We start from the raw sequence: 20,541 nt of genomic DNA, 5'->3' as shown, positions 1-20,541 counted from the left end.
TTCTGAGTACTAACCAAGGTTGACTCTGCTTAGCTTCTGAGCCTAGCAAGATTGAACTAGCTGAGGCTATCCAGGTCAGGGCAAATGAACAGAGGTGGTTTGCCATTGCCTGCTTCTGCATAACAACCCTGGACATTCTTGGTAGTCTCCTTTCCAAGTACTAACCAGGGCTGACCCTGCTTAGCTTCCTAGAACTGATGTGATCAGGCTAGAATGGGATGTTCTCTTACTGACTTGCATCTGAAAACACATTCCAATTGTCTCTTCAAAGACATGCAGCCTCTGCTTAATCTCATAGATTGATGTTCCCCCCAGAATGGCACTCTTATCCATGGTCACACTAGGCGACCACAAATGCTGGGTGCCCTCCTATAGTTGACTAGAACTTCAAGGTAACAGAGCTAGCTGAGAAGTCCGATTGGTCTCTGGAGCAACTCTAGAAGGGACTCTATTTGCTCCCTGCTCTGTCTGTTCATCTGGAAACGCTGGAAGCAGGGAGGAATATAAAATAAGGAAAAATGCTACAAAATGTGAGGACCAAAGTTTAGAACTCTGCAGCCTAAGACCTGCTGATCTTCCTTGAATCCCTTCACCAGCAACGTCCTCCTATTTATCATTCCTCTGACAAAGGTAAAGACTGACCTAGGAAATCAGAAGAAAAAAAGATGCACGGAACAGAAGCTGCATTTCAGAGCAGAATGATTATTGATTTCTTAATGGATTACTACGGGACAAAATTTACACTCCCACCAAAAGCATCAATCTTGGGATAATAATTACAAAACTCTCTCAGTGTGCTAAGCATCCTGAGTGAAGAAAAAAACTTATTACTTTCTGCCGGGAAATGGCCCCGATTTCTATTTCTCCTTTCCCAACCACATTACAGCATAGATTAAAAATATATGCTATTATGGGACTGTTGGTAACAGCTGAAACATGCATCGTTGCAATGAAGTTACATTAAGAGGGTGCCTGGCTGAACATTCTAAGACAACAAACCAAGCTAATCACGGCAAATCAAACTGGACAATTAATGGCTGCTTTGCCATTATTTCAGGACCCCTCCACGCACCACCAAACTCTGCTCTTAGAAGTCACCATCTAACACTGGAGAACAAAGTCAGCAGCTAACGTAACTTCAGCTTCTGCATCTTCACTCACTCCATCTGTTCTCACGTAACTTGGATGCACACAAAACTTAACACACGACAGACAGCCGTTAACACGTTTTAATTGCTTTCTACACAATCAGGGCACTCCACCATTAAAATCAGGGGTGTCAATGAATTGTGACTAGCATGGAGAAAGAAAGAGAGACTGTTCTCCCTTGAAACTAGAACCTAGTGGGGGGGGGGTCAGTGAGCCCTCTGCAATGCAGTGGGAAAATCATGATAGGGAAATGCCTGGTGGCTTTGGGGTGGAGTTGGAGAGCGAAGCATTTGGGAAGGGGAGACCCCTCAGGAGGCTATCGTGCTATGGTGTCTACCTTCCAAAGGAGCCATTTTCTCCACAGGAATTTATCCCCATCATCCAGACATCAATGGTAACTCTGGGTTGGAAAATACCTGGAGACTCTGGGGATGAAGTTGGAAGTAGGGATGCGTGGTTCGGCTCGGCCGCCTCGGCGATCACCGATGCCTGAGGCAGTGCATAGGAGGCCAGCGCCACAGCGTAGAGAGCAGGGGCACCGGCACCGCTGCTCCTCTCCGCACCATGAAACTGGCCTCCTACATGCCATATCGAGTTTCGGTGATCACAGAGGCGGCCGAACCGAGCCAAAGCGCATATCCCTAGTTGGCAGTGGGTGAGAAGTGGAGTAGAACACCCTCCAAAGCCAGCATATTCTCCAGGGCAACTGGTCCCTGTACTCTGGAGATGAACTATAATTCCAGGGGATCCCCAGGTCCGACCTGCTTCATAGCTATGGTCATACAGACACAGCAGTGCCAAAATTTGAGAGAACTGAAGTCCAGAGACAAATTGGTGTGGAAGTCCTTTCCCCAATCTTTCATGCACCCCAGGGCTCAGATCTAGCACTGAGCATGTGAAAGCTAAGGTCTGGAGAATGATGATGCAAATTATGCTCGAAAACAATGTTACATGGGAAACTGCCCTGTAACTGTGGAGCATCCTCATGTGGAGAGGGATAGTGGTTACAATATCAGAAAAGGATCTACGTACAAATTCCTACTTTTCCATGGAAGCTTGCTGGGTGACCTTGGCCAGTCATGCATGCTCGGCCCAGTCTGCCTTACAGGGTTTTTGAAGATAAAATGGAGGAGAGGTGAAAGATGTCAAATGCTCCAGGTCCCCAGTGGGGGAAACAATGAGGCATAAAGGAAGTTACTTAAGTAACTGAAAGCAAGCAGGAGTGGTGTGGCACCTCCAAGATGCCGCCCTAAATGGAGTTCCCCTTCTAAGCCCACCAAACACAGTAGGGTGCAACTCTACCCCATCGTTGCTGCGTAAATAAATGCAGAAAAATGGGCTGAAAAATTCTTAACGGATCAATCAGGATTTAGACACTGTCATAACTCAGGGCCAACGGGATATTAGGGCCATCGGAGAAAGTCCTAGTGGAGTGGTGGAGTTGTGGCAGGGGGGACATCCTTACACCAGGACAGCTCAGCATGAGGTAGACAGGAGCCTCACACACCACAATCTTGCAGTCTCTCCCTTGTAGCCTCCCTCCCCCAGGAGCCAGTGGCCACCACGGAGCACCATGCATGGTGGCTTCAGTGAGGTGGACCCAGCTTGCAGATGTTGCAAGGAACCACCCACTGCAACCCAGAAGTCCTTGGCCATGTAATGCATGTGACAACTGCCACCACATTCCCCTCCCCAAGAGATTGGGTGTATGCCATCATGGAGCCACAGTGAGTGTGTACCTGTCCCACCCTCCAACCAGCATCAAAGGGCAGACCCTCTCTCAGCCTCACCCACCTCACAGGGTGTCGGTTGTGGGGAGAGGAACGGGAAGGTGAATGTAAGCCGCTTTGAAACTCTTTCGGGTAGAGAAAAGCGGCATATAAGAACCAACTCTTCTTCTTCAGTAATATCAGGGCTCTCTCAGCCTCACCTACCTCACAGGGTGTCTGTTGTAGGGAGAGGAAAGGGAAGGTGAATGTAAGTTGCTTTGAGACTCCTTTGGGTAGATTAAAGTGGCATATAAGAACCAACTCTTCTTCTTCCCACCTTTCCCCTTCCCTTGGGGTCCTGGGCAAGGGACAGATCTTTTCCAGAATGCCCCTGTTATGACTGCATAAATGGTCACTCGGTTCTTGTGTGCACAGGAATAAATCTCTGTTGGTCTTAAAGGAGCCCCTGGACTCAAACTTTGTTCTGAATTAATTCCGCTGAGAGTTGGATGCGTAAAGAAGTCTCAGCAAGTTGGAAGCTTGTTTGTGAGAGAGGTCAAGCAGCCAGTTGATTTATACAGTTGTGCACCCTTGGTATAAACCTGGCCAATTGCTTGTGCTGTGTGTTAAGTGCCGTCAAGCTGCCTATGAATTCATGACCTCAAAACATCCTTTTGCTAGCAGCCTTGCAAACCAGGTCTTGCAAACTGAAGGCCATGGCAAATTTCTTAGATTCCCCTTTTCTGTTTATGAAAAAAATGACCCAGAGTATGATAAATTGTACAAATTAGGCAGAACTGCTCATTTTTTGTTCCACTGTAATAAATATGTCTTTTATGCATTTTTTTTCTTTGGATATTAACTGATGGAAACTTGGGGGGGGGGGAGAACACCCATTAGAATTCTGTGCTAAGTGGGAAACAGAAAAGCCTCCTTTGTAGCTCATAGAAAAACACCACCCAGGCAGCCCCCCACCCCCCAGACCTGCCGTACCAAAAGGCAGGCATTATTTGAACCATCTGTCAAGAGACTAGCAACAATTGCTCATTTACAACTGAAAATAGATCACATTATTCCAGCCCCGCCTATCCCATAACACCCAGAAAGCTGTCAAAGATTGTGTTACAAAACAGTTATTGTAAGAGATCCCCTTAAGCAATAAAATTAATTTGACCTATTTTATTACTGAATTATTACTCCCACACAGCTTCTGTACAGTAGATATCTATCAGTGTTGACATTTGCATCCCAGTTTGGCATGCGCCGCAGCAGGCAGCCTCCGCTGTCAAAGGAGAGGGGAACGCCAGACGAAAACAGACTATAGGCATTTCTGCAGCCCAAATTCTACATATGCCACACGTTATACAAATGGAAACCAAAGGAACAGAACCTTAAGCAGGCTTATTTCCCACGCATCTGCTCAGTGCATGAGCGGCTTGCATGTCCACAGTTCAAGTCTGGAAGAAACCGGCAGATCAGCAATGTGGCGGCAGGGAAAGAGAGATGGGGAGAGGAGGAGGACGGGATTGGAGGTTAGGTTCCATTTTGGAAACCCCAAACCATTTTCAAGCCCCGGCCAGTGCCTTCTCAAGAATATGTCCCCCGCTACAAAGCACGCTGGTAAGTCGACAGGAGATACAAGAGTTATAAGACTCACAGTAAAATTCAGCTCATGTATATGAACTAGTAAGCGTGTAGATGATCGAGGCCAGCCTGAAGGAGTATCAAAGTGGCTTTCAGTCGCCTTTGTGAGGGAGGTGGGGCCGAGAGAGCCCTGATATCACTGCTCGGTCAGAACAGTTTTATCAGTGCTGTGACTAGCCCAAGGTCACCCAGCTGGTTGCATGTGGGGGAGCGCAGAATCGAACCTGGATCGCCAGGTTAGAAGTCCGCACTCATAACCACTACACTAAACTAGCTCTCAGTTTGGTGGGGAACTAGGAAATCAGAACCAAAATTCCCAACAACAGGCTCAAAAGAGACCTGGTAGAGTCCATAAGAGATAAACGGCACAAACAGGTACGACTCAGAGTGATTCAAAGCAGAAAGGGCAGAGGCAATTTAACTTCCACCCATGTTCTGATTTGCAAAGTTTGAGTCTAGGGGCACCAGATTGGGACAAATTTTCTTAATGCATTAGTGCACTCACTCATATGTATAAGCCTCTCGATACGCAAACCAGAATAATCTCAACAATCGCTCACCCACCCTTCCCAGAAGGAAGCAGCAAGGACTTTCCTCAGCAAAACAGGAAAATCTACTTCTGAAGAGCATTGAGAGTGCATTATCCAAGATGTGTGGAATGAGCTGGATTGCCAAGAGACAGTTCTTTTGGCAAATGGGAACAGCCACTGCAAAAGCCCCAGACACCTATGGGAACAAACAAAGACTACCGCCCCTGTGCCTTGCTTGTGAACCTCAATGGGACAGTGTCAGAGTCTTAGGCAGACAGAGGAAGAGGATGACGAGGGGGAGGAGGAGTTGGTGTTTAAATCCCACATTTCACTATCTGAAAGAATCTTCAAGCACCTTAAAATTGCCTTCCCTCCTTCTCCCCACAACAAACACCTTGTGAGGTAGGTGGGGCTGACAGAGCTCTAAGAGAACTGCTCTCCAAGAACAGCCCTAAGAGAACTGTGGCTGGCCCAAGGTTACCCAGCTGATTGCATGGGAGAGGGGGAGAGGACTGGGGAATCAATCCTGGTTTTCCAGATTAGAGGACGCGGCTCTTTTACCACGACACCATCCTGGCTCTCTGATCCAGCAAAACTCACGGAAAGGAAGAAACTGCAGATTTCAAAATGAACCAAGTACTTGAGGAAAGGCTGAAGACCAGGGATACTGCGGACCTCCAGATGTCCATGGACTGCAATTCCCATGAGCCCCTGCCACCGGACACCAGTTGTTTCTTCTCGGGAGGTGCCCCTGCTGCATCCCCTGCCGGCTTTCGCCCCCTCTGGCCTCCTCTGCCGTCATGCCACTGCCAGCATTGCTATTTGGATACCGCCATCAGTTCGGAATCAAGCAAGGTTAGTTTCCAGGCTGCCTCAGAACCTCTGCATCTCCCATTTTGTTCCACAATGACTTAGGAGATTCAATAGGGTGGTGCAGGCGGCGGGAGGATGGAGGAGGAGTGTGACTCTCAGCCCCATTTGGGCACCGCAGTTCACAAAAATAGCACAAGGAACGTGGAATGAGTTAAGGCAGGCTTTCTCAACTGGGGCTTTGGGAAACCTTGGGGTTCCTTGAAGGCCCTGGAAGGGCTTCCTGAATAGGTGGGAGTTAATTTTGAATACATTTTTCTAATGTGTTAAACATTTATTGGGTGATATGACCATATATGGTCATGTTGTCCCCCCCTCAATGGCCAATGATGGGGCTGGAGGGGATGGGAAGGGGAGGTTCCCCAGGTGGGCATGTACACAGCTGTGCTTCCCAACCACATTCTGCATAATCACACCACTTCTGGGGGTTCTCGAAGCCTGAAGAATGTTTCAGGAATTTCTCAACAGTAAAAAAGTTGAGAAAGGTTAGGGTAAGGGAAGGCAACAAAAAGGACTCGAAAGGAAGTCCAGAAGCAAAGGCTGGTTATGGAGGAGAGGCTGTGGACATGCCCTTCACATGGGTGCTCATGTAGAAACAGGTAAGCGCATCTTCTCTGCACTCCAGAGGTAAATGTTCATTCTAAGTTATAGCTGGCAACTAGAAATTGCCTTAGACATTAGAAATTGCCAACACACAGGACATAGGGTAATGGGAGAGATCTGGAGAGATGTTTGCCTAATAGCGCCATGACATCTATATGAGGTCATGGTGATGTAACCCCACATGTAGATGGGGGGAGGCAACAGGGAGTACATCCATGTTCCTGGGGCACTAGCAACGATCCAACCACTGCTCCTGCTGTTGGAACACTCAGGACCAAAGTGCTGCAGAAACCCACAGGTGGGGTTCCAACACAGGTCCTTACCAAGGATGGGGGGGGGGGGTGACTATCAGCCCAATGACTAGTTCCCCACAACTACTGAAATCTGAAGTATGGGAAACCCCAATGGAGACCAAAAACACATTGGAACTTGACTCAGCTGGGGGGGGGGGCACTCTCTCAAGCCTTAGTTCACACCATGCGCAGACGGCTTCATTCCATTCATTGGCTGCTACTACCGGAGAATGTTACTTGGGATTCTCGTGGCTCTTCCCATCAAGGGGAATAGCTAAGATGGCATCCAATCACAGCATGGTGCTCTTTCCATGTGTGGTCAACGGGGGCAGGTCATCAGCACGATGCTGTGACTGGTAAATATCAGCAGTGTTCACTAGGGCTGTGCGTGGCGGTATCTGAATCGGCCTGGAACGTCCAATTTGGACACCACCGCGCACAACCCTAGTTCACACACTTGCTATTGCTGTGGCATCCCATGAAGAAGAGTTTTCTATTGATCCTTGGCTAGTATAGTCAGTCTACAGGGGGTCAATGGGAGACCAATGAGGCATGAAGGGAAAGGACAGGGCTCAGTGGCAGAGCCTCTGCTTGGCACGCAGAAGGTCATAGGTTCAATCCACGGCATCTACAGTCCAAGAATTGGTGGTATGGGAGATCTCTACATGACCCTGGAGAGCTGCAACCAGTGTGAGTGGATGGTTCTGACCCTCATGGGGGAAGGGGCGGATGATTTAGCCTCAAGGAGCTCAGTGTGCTTGTGTGACTCTGGACTACCAATTTGCTAAGTATATTTATCTGAAGTGTTTACAGTCTGGTCTTCTCCCGTTAGAGGCTAGGGGAGGGAACCAACTCCCCCACTATGACGCACCCCATGGAGGCAGGCCAACATCACTCTGAACTAGCGTGGATATACTACCAGGTGGAAAAGAAATACTTGGGGTGGTGGTATTTAATTAACCACTGGAAAACCCTTGGGACTTCTCCTTCTAAGCAAGGCTAGCTAGCCTTTGACACGACTCCCTGCAAAAAAACTCTGAAAAGCAAATGTATCCCAGAAACCAGCAGGCAGATATCTGTCCATGCAAGTAGGCACGCATATATATGCACACGCACTATATAATTTCACATCTATTACTAGAAAGCTATATTTAACAAGCATTACACCCAGTAATGAAATTTGACAAACTTATGGTGAGAGGGAAGAAATAGTCTCGAGCAAGTTTTACAGCATTGCTATACAATTACCGTATGCAAATGAGACAAAATCATGTCATATGCCAATTGGATGAGTCATGTCTGGGGTAATGATCCTCCACGGAAAGCAGGGGTAGATAACTGTCTGTTAACCAAATTAGAAGACTTGTTCTTTACAGACCAGTTTGGAAGGGGGTGGGTGGGTAAGAATTCATTATTAAACCCATTTTCCAATAGGTACCAGCACAGGGGCATTCAATCTTGAAGCAGTTTTGTCTGACTCGCACGGAGCTGTTAGGAATGTTACACACAAAATATTTTATAAACATCACAGAAGGCTGGCGTTTCTAAACGGAAGCCGTCACGATGCATCTTACTCTCTTGCTTCTGGAATACAAAGATTAGCATAACAGCATGCAGACTCAGATGTCTGTCGGGTCAGTTCAGGCTCTAAAACCTTCCACCAAACAGGTTAAATTGCACACGCACACGTATATGCACACACACAGGGATTGCTGGGAAGAGGCGTCTCTCTGAATGGTGGAAAATCTGCTAGGCCAGCAGAGAGCCCCCCGCTCAATCCCCGGGATCTCCAGTTGAAAGGACCAAGTCATGGGTGATGTGAAAGACTTCAACGTGAGACCCCGGAGGGCTGTTATCGGTGGTCTGATTCAGGGTAAGGCAGATTCACGTATGTTCAGGGCCAAAGTGGGTCAGATGTTGACACACGTGAAGTTGCCTCACACTGAATCGGGCCATTGGGCCATAACGGTCAGTCTGGTCCGCTCAGACTGGCAGAAGCTCTCCGACCTCTCAGGCAGAGGTCATTCACATCACCTCCTAACTGGTTCTTTTTAACTGGAGGTGCCGGAGACTGAATCTGGCACCTTCTGCATGCCAAGACAAGGTTCTACCACTCAGCCATGGCCTCCATCCCTGACATTCCTCTATCCACACGGCTGTCTGCTTGGGGAGACAAACCTCCCCCACCCTCCCCGTCCCCAAAGGACTCTTCAGCCTGACCCACTTCCCAGATCACACAGAACAAATGAGGCAGCTCCTATCAGCCTAGTTGAGCCCAAAGGATCCCAAGCAAACAATTGTCAAAGCCAATCGAGTTGCCACCAGGTATGACTTCCAATTCCACAGGGTGTGTGTGTGTGTGTGTCAACCTGACAGCATGACTGTTTTACAACACACAGAGGAGAGGAGGGTGTGCCCAGCTGCACCGTAGGAGAAGGCAATCGCCCCAAAAAGTCATTAATGTGGATATAATCATACACTGGGAGATTAACCAATGAGTCAACCCCACCCTGGCAATAACCTTTGTCGAGAGCTTAACGAACAAGATGCTGGCACCTCCGAAGCATTTCTGAACATGTGGGACAGTCAAAACTGCCCCAGCCTCTTATGACACCTTATGGGGGTGAGGGGTAAAACTCAAGGGGAGAGTGCTTCTTAAAGGACACTCTCGCCTTGCTTTTAAACTCCGTCAAAGGCAGTTTGGCCCTTACCATTTTTTTAAATGATGGTTATGATTATTTTTGCATTTTATTAATCAACAAGTTACCGAGTACTTTTCTGAAAGGGAAGGGGGGCACAAAGAGAATGACTTCTCCAACTGAACTTGGAAACAGGTCCGTCCCCCCAATTTGTGTGATGGTTACCTCTAGATTAGATTACAACAATACACTCTACACGGGTCTGCCCTTAATCTTGACCCAGAAACTGCAACTGGTACAACATGCAGCTGCCCGGGTCCTTACTAGTACTCATTCTGCACACATTGGATAATGCACTTTTAATCTGCTTTTGCAGCTTGATTTTCCTGTGCAGAACAGGAAAATCTACTTCTAAAGTGCCTTTGCCAATGTGTGCAGAATGGGCCAGGGACACTGTTGAGGGCTCATATTCAACCAGTCCTCCAGCAACTGCCTTGGTTGCCAGTGGAATTCCAGATCAAGTTTAATGTCCAGGTTCTAACCTTCAAGGCCTTACATGGTCCGGGCCCTGCATATCTGAGGGAACGACTCTCCCAGTATGCCCCCGGAAGAATGCTTCAATCTTCTAATACCAACAGGTTGGTAGTCACTGGTCCAAAAGAAAGATGTCTGGCCATGACTAGAGACAGGGCTTTTACGACCTGTTGGAATCGGTTGACATCCGGGACCTGACAGAACTACCTAAAGTCTGCAGGGCCTGTAAAATGGTGCTATTCTAGCAGGTTTATGGCTGACGGCAGAACAAGGAAATAAATCAAATGAGACTTGCTCCTTCCCTCCCTGGAACTTTCCTTTTATGGCACATCCCACCATTAAACAGTGTCCAGAACATATAATGATCTGTTCCACATAATATATTTCTGGCAAGGGCTTGGAGGAGGAGTGTGTCTCATGGCTTAAGTGCTTAACACCCACTCTGGGCGGCTGTCCCGCCCCTGAGTTCCTCCTCCTCCAACCAGCTTGCTTGTCTGTCTTTCATCTCACCACCCCTTCCTCTAAGGCTCGGAAATTGCAGATCCCTGCTCTGTGAGAGCAGCCCCTGCTGGTGAGTTTCCTTCCCGGGTGCCTCCAGCCTTTCCATGTCCTGGGGGGGAAAGAGGCCATCTGCAGAGTTCTTCCACCCCCACCACCCCAGTCTAGCGGCCGTTGTATTACTGAATGCAACTGGCTTGGCCCCTATTAATAATAATAATTTATTTCTAACCCATTCTTCCAAATCACTCAAGGTGGGAAACAGCAGTAAATTATAATAATAATAATAATAATAATAATAATAATAATAATAATAATAATAACAACAACAACAACAACAACAACAACAATAACAATAATAACAATAATAATAATTTTATATCCCACCTTCTAACACTCATGGTGAGGAACAACCTTAAGACATATACAAAGATTAAAATATTAAAACCTGAAAACCATTTTCAGTCTACTATAATTCAGCCCCCTTCCCCAACTAAAATCTCAAACATGGGAGAGTTGGCAGGGGATGAATGGCAGGAAAGTGGAACATTATGGGTGCTTTATTTGAACATGTTGTAAATCACCCTAAACCTGTTCAAAGAGAAGGGCGATCCAATAAATTCAACCATGATTAATTAAACAAATTTAAATAAATTTAAAAAGGCAAGCTCTCTTCCAAACTTTTTGGAATCAAGTGGCTGGGGGCATCTCTCGCATGGAAGGTCACCACTTTGAGCAATTTAAAGCCTCTTCCACACTAATCTATAATAAACCCGGCTTGAAGTGGTCCAGCGTCAGGCTTTGATGTGCATCCCCTCCCTGTGCCTCTTCACTCGGAACTGCTAACCATGCTGTTAAGCAGGGATTAATTTCCACCCTCGACTGTATGGCTACATTTGGGCTTTACTGATTATTTGGAACGGATCTCTCGAGGTGCACGTGTGCTCATCCTGTACCTCCCATGTTCCTTGACCGGAATCCAGGCCTTGGCAGTAGAGATTGATGGTTCTCAAAGACTGCAGATATTTTTCCCCCTGAATGAGCCATTTACCTGTAAGGGTGGAGCCTGGGAACCATCCTTTGGAGACTGCAGCTGGAGAAATGGCAGCTGGGCGCTCGACTAGGGTGAGTTACACAAGGGTCAGCTCTGGCTGGGCAGGGCTATAAGAGCTCCTCTCTTCACTCTGATAGTTTCAGAGGGTAGCCACGCTAGTCAGCAGTAGAAGAGCTGGGTTCGAGATCAGTAGCTCCTTGGAGACCAACAAGACTTGCAAGATATAAGCTTTTGAAAGCTTGTTTATTTTTGTTATTGCATTTTTACACTGCCCTTCCTTGCAGCTTAGGATGGTTCACAGACCCCAAAAGTCTTGTGCTTCCATGGACATGAATCTAGCACCTCGCTGGGAATCAGATGTGAAGACCAACAGACCCAGCTGCCCATAAATAGAGAACTAGTTTGCTTCTATTGTGCTGTAAATGAGGCACCATTGCTTTCTCCTCTTTAGCAGAGGCTTTCTTGTATAATTAGCACAATATAGCTTTAAATACTAAGTGTTAGCAACTTTCCAGAGGGCTCTACCAAACCCAGAGGGGGGTAACTATTTAGTACCCCTATCTTTTTTTCTTTATTAAAAAATCACTGTTTAAAAACAAGATTCCTGACTTGCCCATTATTCACAATATTTGAGGACTGTTTAGTATGTTTTTATTCTACCTTTTGCCCAAGGTACACAATGTAGTATCCCTTATGTTGCGAACCTCTATAATATATTTTATTTGGCATCAACACACTTATTAATATACAGCAACACTTTAACTATATATTAAAATACGCAGTGGAATTTTAATCTTCTGGTCACCTTTGCTTGTTTACTACAAAAGTAATCTTAGAATGTATAGTATAGTGCAAACCAAAGACAGAACTCATTAAAATTGTCAATACTAAATCAAGGCTGATTGAGAAAACAGATATACGGCAAAGGCTATATTCTGCTATGCATAATAGAGATTAATACCCATGGAGTAATGGGGGCCACAGCTAATAAAACTGAGACCATAGGTTACGGCTAAAAGATAATTACAGCCCCACAGTGCACATGCAGCATAAAACAAAACCACGTAAGGACTGCAGCTGATTGCTCCTTCGTTCAATGAAGTTGGAGTAGTCAAGAGCCTGTCCAGCGAAACTGCTGGTCAAAACACAGAGCCCTATTTCCGACAGACAGACACCAGCAGAAAGAAAAGTTAAAGGCAGTGAGGTGGGAGGCATGGAAAGAAACCTGTAGAAAAAAATCACTGAGAGACAGCCCCCCCCCCCCCCGGACTTCCTGCAGGAAAAAATGAAACCCTGGAAATTTTAGGATACACTAAAATGAACACCCACAATTTTGTTTGTTTGTTTTTGGGAATGTCTGTCATGCTTTTAAAGACAAAGTTTGACTCCCTCAAAAGTCTACAGCACTGGAGAATTCCTGGGCATGCTATAGCCACAGACACTCTCCCATGTCCGGGGGTGGGGGGGTGGGGGGGAAGGGTTCTGGTGGAAGCAATACAAGGGCTTTCAAAGGTAGGTTTATCATTTTAAAGGGACCGGTTTTATCCAGAATTAATGTGCTAAAACATTACAATAATAAATTACTGGATGATTTGGATCCAGACTAAAATTGCCAATGTCCTCTGATTCCTCCTTCCTCCTGCAGACACCCACCCCCAGTGTCATTCCTCATGTTTCCCCATCCCCCAGAAACACCATTTTGTCAAAATTAGGGAAACCAGGGATTCGACTCTTCCGCTGGAAAACTCAGTCCGGGTCCCACCCAACTATTGAAGACATTCAATGTTATACAGTCTAGCTCAATATCCAACTACCTGGCTACTGACGGACTCCACGGCTCCTGTCCAAGGGACAGACTTTCTTTCTTCTAGATAACTGAAGTTTATCCTTCATTTTTCTTACCTCTCAGAGGGAAAAGAGACAGGATAAATGTGCCGGGGTACCATAGGGAGCAGTGGTCGGCAGCTCTCTAGCACTGGAAGGAATACCTTCTCTGGGTTAGGAAACACCTGGAGATGTTGGGAGGTGGAGTCTGGGGCGGGCAAAGTTTTGGGGAGGGGAGGGGCCTCAGAGAGCTATAACACCATAGAGTCTGTGCGAGAAAGGAACCATTATCTCCAGGGTAACTGATCCGGGACGTCTGGAAATCAACTGTAATAGCACAAGAAGCTGTATTGGTCTGAAGTAGAACATTAAAATCAGAGCCCAGTAGCACCTTTAAGACCAACAAAGATTTATTCAAGGTGTGAGCTTTCGAGTGCTTGCACTCGAAAGCTCGCACCTTTAATAAATCTTTGTTGGTCTTAAAGGTGCTACTGGACTCTGATTTTATTGTAATAGCATGAGATTGCGATTTCAAATGGTTCATTTATGTATTTTAAACATGGCGTTTGAATTTGTTGCGATTCGCCCTGAGCTGCTAGGGAAGGGTGGAAACAAGTATAAATATAAATAAAGATTGCCAGCCTCCCGCAGGACACAGATGTCAGGAGTCACTCCAGGGGTTCCCACTGTCTGCCCCACCACTTGTATAACCACTGATTAGCTGTAAAGTGGGGAGTCGGACACTCCCCATGGTAGATTCAAGGCACATCTAGAGAGCCCCCACTGCAGAAAGCTAGGTCATAAATGATGAGCTTTATTGAGACTGGAGGAAGTACCGTCCACATTTCCATTTTTCTTCCAAATTCCTTCCCCCACCCCACCCCCTTTTTACAGAAGCACAAGAAAGGGGGGAAAGTTTTTGTCCACCGCTTCAAAATTCTCAGCAATTTTACATCTCTAGCAACAGCTCAAGTCACACAGCAGAAAACAAACAGAGACAAAAGCCGCAGCCACTATAAGCATCCCTTACAGGACTGCGCTTGGTCCTTACAAGGATACCTCCCTCCCTGACAACCTGTTTTTTCTGTTTTGTTGCTATCACAGAAAGAAGCATTCGATCCTGGCCACCAACACCAAAATTTTGAAGCCACAGAGTTCAGCCACGAGTCCCTCCCCTCAAGGAGAAGCAGGCCACCATCCCCAGGAGACCACAGAAGTGTGGCAGAAACATAGCACCAAAAGGAAGTTGGCGTCCCACCAAGCCTCATGCTACGGAAACACAAGACAAAGCCAGCTAGTCCGATGTGCGCAGGTAAGCTGGAGTGGGCTGAGGGAGATTACTGACTTTCACCCTTCACGAGCACAGTTGACAAAAGGGAAGGCATCTCACATTCACACAAATGGAAATCAGCTAGGCCTGCAGTGCCGTCCCCTTTGGCCAACACAGACGACCACTCATCAAGCTATAACTTCTCCCAATAATAAAGACTGTGCCTGGCAGGATAGCCGGCCAAATGCCAGGTGGAAGCACAACACATTTCTGTTCTCCACCAGGGAGCAAGTCCTTCAGCACCTTGAGGAAGAGTAGAGATCTCTGTGTTACCAAGTGGGAGAACATCCAGCATGGCCAATGGACCTCCAACCACAGAACCCCATATTCCTTCCAGTAAAGCTTAGTTTCCTCCAAGTCTAGAACCCAATTTCTCTCACCTGCACTTCCACACTCATAGGTACAATTCTGTACTGAGTAAGAAGAAGAAGAGATGAAGAGTTGGTTCTTATATGCTGCTTTTCTCTACCCGAAGGAGTTTCAAAGCGGCTTACAATCGCCTTCCCTTTGCTCTCCCCACAACAGGCACCCTGTGAGGTGGGTGAAGCTGAGAGAGCCCTGATATTACCGAAGAAGAAGAAGAGTTGGTTCTTATATGCTGCTTTTCTCTACCCGAAGGAGTCTCAAAGCGGCTTACATTCGCCTTCCCTTTCCTCTCCCCACAACAGACACCCTGTGAGGTGGGTGAGGCTGAGAGAGCCCTGATATGCCTGCTCGGTCCAAACAGCTTTCTCAGTGCTATGGCAAGCCCAAGGTCGCCCAGCTGGCTGCATGTGAGGGAGCGGGGAATCAAACCCAGATTAGAAGTCCACACTCCTAACCACTATACCAAGCTGGCTCTCTGGCTCATAGAGGTGTCACTGCCGAGGAGAAACTATTTTGCTTACTTATTGAGGATGAAACTAAAACAGACACCATCAACAACAGATTGGGGGAAAGGCTGATTGGGAAAAATAGCACTCTGGCCAGTAGCAAGCACTATTTCTTACTGAGAAAAAGACTATAGCATGCAAGTCACAATTCATCTTTTGACACCCAGGAATACCACCCTTTCCCAATCACCCCTACTATTTAAAAAAAGCAAATAAAAAACTGTCTTTATCATAACCCATTTTCCTGTTTTTATAACCGCTGGCTTTTGTGGACTCCGCTTCATTGTAACAGAGGAGTGATCTTGGCTCCCTTTACGATCTACACATGTTCTATGTAATTACTGATCTTGTAACAAAGAGACACAACTGACATCTCTTGTGCATCTGCCAAAAACTTTTGACCTGCAACCTTTTGGAAGCAACCCTGAATATATTCGTGAGTTCGCCAAGTCTTACTGGGAATTGCCACTCGATAACACCAGGGAGGAAAAACCCTCTCTCACCAAACGTGCTGTTTTACTATCGCTGGGTGAGAATGGTTTGTTTCGAAAGGACTCCTTTCCCTCTCCCGTCTGGGCCGTGTACTGTTGACAGTACATAAAAAGCACAGAAGACTGGCCAGTTGCAGCTTTCTGCCTTGTTTCAAATGGGTACAAACACAGGGAATATAAAGGAAGGGGCACAGAGTCCTACTCAAAACAGTCTAGATGCAGATTTTTCCATTATTTATTTACTCCCCTTGCACCTCACCTTCCCCCTGAATGGGGATTCATAATATTCCTCTCCTCCATTTTATCCTCACAAGGAGAGGTGGGTTTCTTCTACCCCGCTTCTGACAATTTCCGGCCGACAATTTCCTTCCCTTTCGCTTCCCACAAGACACCCTGTGAGGGAGGTGGGGCTGAGAGAGATCTGAGAGAACTGGGACTGGCCTAAGGTCACCCAGCCAGCTGCATGTGGAGGAGGAGGTGGGGAGAATCAAACCCGGTTCTCCAGGCTAAAGACGAACCTTGTGAGGAAACTGAGACTGTGACTGGTCCACGGCCACCCCACAAGCTCCCATGGCAGAGTGGGCATTTGCACACAGGTTTCCTAGACCTGGTCCAAGCCTCCAACCATCACATCGGCTCATTGTTACTTGGAAGGGTCCAATAATGGAAGAGCAACTGTGCTTTAGGGACGATATAAAGTCCCATGACTGGTCTTGTTTCTGCTAACGGTAGAACAAAGCCATGATTACCATGCACAAAGGTGTGAGAGCGTCAACTATCACTCTGCTACACCACCACTTTGAACAGCCATCCGTGGCTATGGAATGAAACCAGTCTGGAGTCAATTATGTTGCCTTCAAAGGAAGTGTAAATGGTGCTGAGTAGTATTCAGGCCCAATAAGCTATAAGAGAAGGAGAGCTGTTTTTTTGCACCTCATCACTGCTCTCAAAGCAGCTTACCATAGCCTTCCCTTCCTCTCCCCACAACAGATACCCTGTGAGAGAGGTGGGGCTGAAAGAGCTCTGGTGAAGGACCTAAGATCACGCAGCTGGCTGCATGCAGAGGAGGAATAGGGAATCATCCTGGCTCTCCAGCTTAGAGGCCACCATTCTTAACCACCACCCCAAGCTGGCTCGTATAAGAACAGGGAAATAATATGCAGTGGTTCTCCACCAGAGCTCTGACTGTAGCCTGCTCACTCCCCTCCTCTCTTAGAATGGGACAGTGGTGCAAATGAAAAAGGAGGCCCTCTGGGTGTGCATGAGGTACACCCAACTTACCAATGAAGGTCTGCTAAGATTCTGGGTTCCAGTTCCCACCGACCAAGAAAGTCACAAATTGAATATACACGTCTATTCCCATGCTCAAGCAAAGCTATCCATTTTAAAGCCACAGTATGAACATATGTGTTACAGCTGCTAATTAGGGTTAACGGGTTAGTGCCACAAATGACATGTTAAAATGACGAGGAAAATGTATGCATTATTTCAACAAGTCTATTTTAACATTAAAAATGGGTGGGGAGTTTATTGTCAATATGAACGAGCGTACGTCAGACAACAGAATGAACTCTCAGCATTTGTGAAAAGAAAGAGAAGGAATAGTAAAGTTTTATAATCCATTAAAACATATAACCAAACCCCAAGTCCACATTATTATCTAAATATGCTGCCTCAGAATACTAGTAATCATGTTCTTTAATACCATGAATATAATAACCGGAGATTTCATAATAACTCTACAATTTAAAGGCTCATAAAAATCTATGCCTTACTCGTAAGTCGCTGGAGGACAAGAGAAATGGCAGAGAATGGCTCCTTCCCTTCCATTGCGAATGGCTGGAGTATCATGCCTCATTTTTACAATGAGCTCCTCCAAAAAGTTTCATCTTCCTCGCAAGCTGAACTTGCAAAACAGAAATCCACTTAACCAGTACCGTACACACAAACGCATTCCCAGGGAAGGGCAGAGACGCAGGAAATAAAGCCATAAGTCCCGTATTTTCTGTTGGACAGATCTGGTCCAGTGAATATTAGATTCCTAATCAACTGCAAGAGTATCCAGGTTCAATCAATTTAGCACAGCTAGAGAGACTCTGTACCTTTAGATTCTCAGTCAAAAGCAAAAATAAATAGAACCAAGGAGAAGAATATTTCAAAGCTGCCGAGAAAGGACTAAAGTTCTGGAACAGGGTGGGAAACGCGTCAAGTCCCGGACTGTCTTGGACTCAGTCCTATCTGTGCCTTAAAAATGTCTTGATTGCAAGATAAGAAGCTCCTACAACTGAGGTTTTTTCCCCTACTGGATTCAAGTATGAACCAGCTTCCATAATCCAGCCCAAAACGATTCCAGCTAACTCTGAAAGTTCACGTTTGGATTAAGACAACAACACCGAGACCAAATCTACCCTCTCCTCTTCCCCTCCTGCGCTAGTACACCACACAGGTGTACTGCTTTAAAAAAAAAGAAAAAGAAAAGAAAACAGAACACCACCAAAACTTACTGCTTGTCATGTGACTCGGTGAGGTATGCTGCCCGTTGGGTGTGCTTGAGGTGAGGTCGATGGCCATATCAGAGGGCTCCCTTTCGGGCGAAAGTTCGTCGTCACCTGTGCCGAAAGCAAATTCGCAAAAAAAGTTGTTACGTCTACAGAGAACAGTGGCCCTCGCTCTTCGCTTGCACGGGGGGGGGGAGAGGTATCTGCCTTTGGAGAGCTTCACCCACAGCCTGGCTAGATGCCTCCAGGAGGAACGGGAGGGGTCCTGGCTGCAGCACAAGGGACGGGGGGGGGGGGTGTCCAACACTCCCCCTGTTCTGGAACAAGCCCCCCCATGCTTGGGCAGCCTGTCCCTTTGCTCCAGGGCCTGGGCGGAGAGGAGGGGCAGCCGGGCTCCCGGCCGGCCGACCGGCTAGCTGGCTGTGGGGCAGGACTTACACGGCAGGTGTCCATCCGTCGCCTCCGCGTCCATGCTCAAAGTGCAGTGCTGAAAGGCAAAACGGGGCAGCCCGTCAAAAGGGGGGGGGGCTCTCGGGCGGCGCTTCCTCCCGGCAGAGGGAGCGCCGGCTGCGTCCACCTGCCCACCTGTCAAGGCGGCCCGCGAGCCGTAGGAACTTTCCGCGCCGGCCCAGCCCGGCCCAGCCCAGCCCAGCCCGGCGGCGTCGGAGCAGCCCGCCTCGGGGCGCCCTCGAGCCTCCCGGCCAGGGCAGGAGACCCGGCCGCCTCTTCTCCCGCCCCCCGCCGGGCGCGCGCTCCCTCCCTCCCTCCTTCCCCGGGCCGCTGAATAATTCAGCGCGAGCCACTCCGCTATCGATCGCCGGGTATATTTAGCCCGGGCGCCTGGCGCGCCTCCCGGCCTTACTGGAAAGCAGGCGGCTCCTTCCCTGCTTCCCTCCCGCGCTGCCCGGCCACTTCCCTTCCCTTCCCTTCCCTTCCCCGCACAGCCCCCCGCCCGCCCGCCGAAGGGGAGAGAAAAGTTTGGGCACCATGTCCAGCGCCGCCTGCCGCCTGCCGGGGCCGCGCCCGCCGCCTCACTGGAGCACTGGGGCCGGGCCGGGCAGGCAGGCCAGCCGGGGGAGCCGCTCGCTCGCTCGCCCGCCCGCCCGCCGCCCCTCCCCTGGCCCGGCCAAGGCGGCGGCGACGACGACGACGAGGAGGAGCTGGAGGAGGCGGGGAGGGCGGCCGCCGCGCAGGTGGAGGAGGAGGAAGTTCCTCGCGCGCGTCTCCCTCCCGGGCCGGGGCCTGCGGGCGGAGGGCTCCGGCAACTTCCCGCGCGAGGCGGGCCCCGCGGACGGACGCACGGACGGCCAACCCGCCGGCTGCTCTCTGTCTGTCTGTCTGTCTGTCTGTCTGGGGGCTCCGCGACCCACCTCAGCGCCGCGCGGCCCGCCGTCCCCTCCGCGCCATGGCCGGTGCCCGCGGGCCTCAGCGCCCGCCCCGGGGCGCCCCGCGTCGTCGGCGTCGTCGTCGGGCCGGGCGGCGGGCCGGGCGTCGGGCGCGGGCGGCCTCCATCTTCGGCGCGCCCGGGGCAGCTGGTCAAACCCCGAGAAACCGATCCGGCCGCGCCGCACATGGCGCCCGCGCCGCCACCCCCGAGCCGCGCCGCGCTGCCTGCCGGCTGCCTGGCTGGCTGCCTGGCTGGCTGGCTGCGAGAGGCCGAGCGCGAGAGAGCGGCCGGCCGGGCGGGGGACGCGCCTCCCTGGCTGGCTCAGCGGACTCGGCGATCGATTGGAGGACGGAGCAGGCGCCCCGGACGGCCGCGCGCGCCCCCCCCCCCCACCGCCGGCCACCCAGGCAGGGAGAGCGCTCTGCACGCGCTCAGAGGCACCCGCCGGGAGGAGAGGCCCGCGGGGAAAGGCTCCCCCGCCTGCGGGAACTCCCGGGCATCCGGCGGGCGCTGGGAGCAGGCCGGGCCACTCTGCGCAGAGACGGAGGGGGACGGGCAGGCGCTGTGCTGAGGGCCAGCTTGCAGGGTGGACTTGGCAGATTCGGGGAGTCTATCC

The 20,541-nt window shown here is 49.1% G+C and overlaps 1 protein-coding gene across 4 annotated transcripts in view; it reads right to left on the bottom strand.

The window, feature by feature from the left end:
• IKZF2 (IKAROS family zinc finger 2) overlaps positions 1-20,157 on the bottom strand; it is a 101,264-nt gene extending 81,107 nt beyond the window's left edge. For 2 of the 4 annotated variants that reach the window (XM_077319321.1, XM_077319322.1), the window contains exons 1-3: positions 19,525-19,659; positions 18,977-19,025; positions 18,545-18,649 (exon numbers count right to left, since the gene is read on the bottom strand). In XM_077319321.1, the coding sequence (XP_077175436.1) occupies positions 18,545-18,649; positions 18,977-19,025; positions 19,525-19,527 (157 nt within the window). In that variant the 5' untranslated portion in view covers positions 19,528-19,659. Of the gene's footprint in view, positions 1-18,544; positions 18,650-18,976; positions 19,026-19,524; positions 19,660-19,908 lie in introns of those variants that run through there. The other 2 variants (XM_077319324.1, XM_077319323.1) reach the window with 2 other exon arrangements.
• Between the last annotated feature and the right edge of the window lie 384 nt (positions 20,158-20,541).

This window comes from Paroedura picta, chromosome 2 (genome assembly GCF_049243985.1).
Source record: "Paroedura picta isolate Pp20150507F chromosome 2, Ppicta_v3.0, whole genome shotgun sequence".
Lineage (NCBI taxonomy): Eukaryota > Metazoa > Chordata > Lepidosauria > Squamata > Gekkonidae > Paroedura > Paroedura picta.
This window is presented reverse-complemented; position numbering and strand designations above follow the sequence as displayed.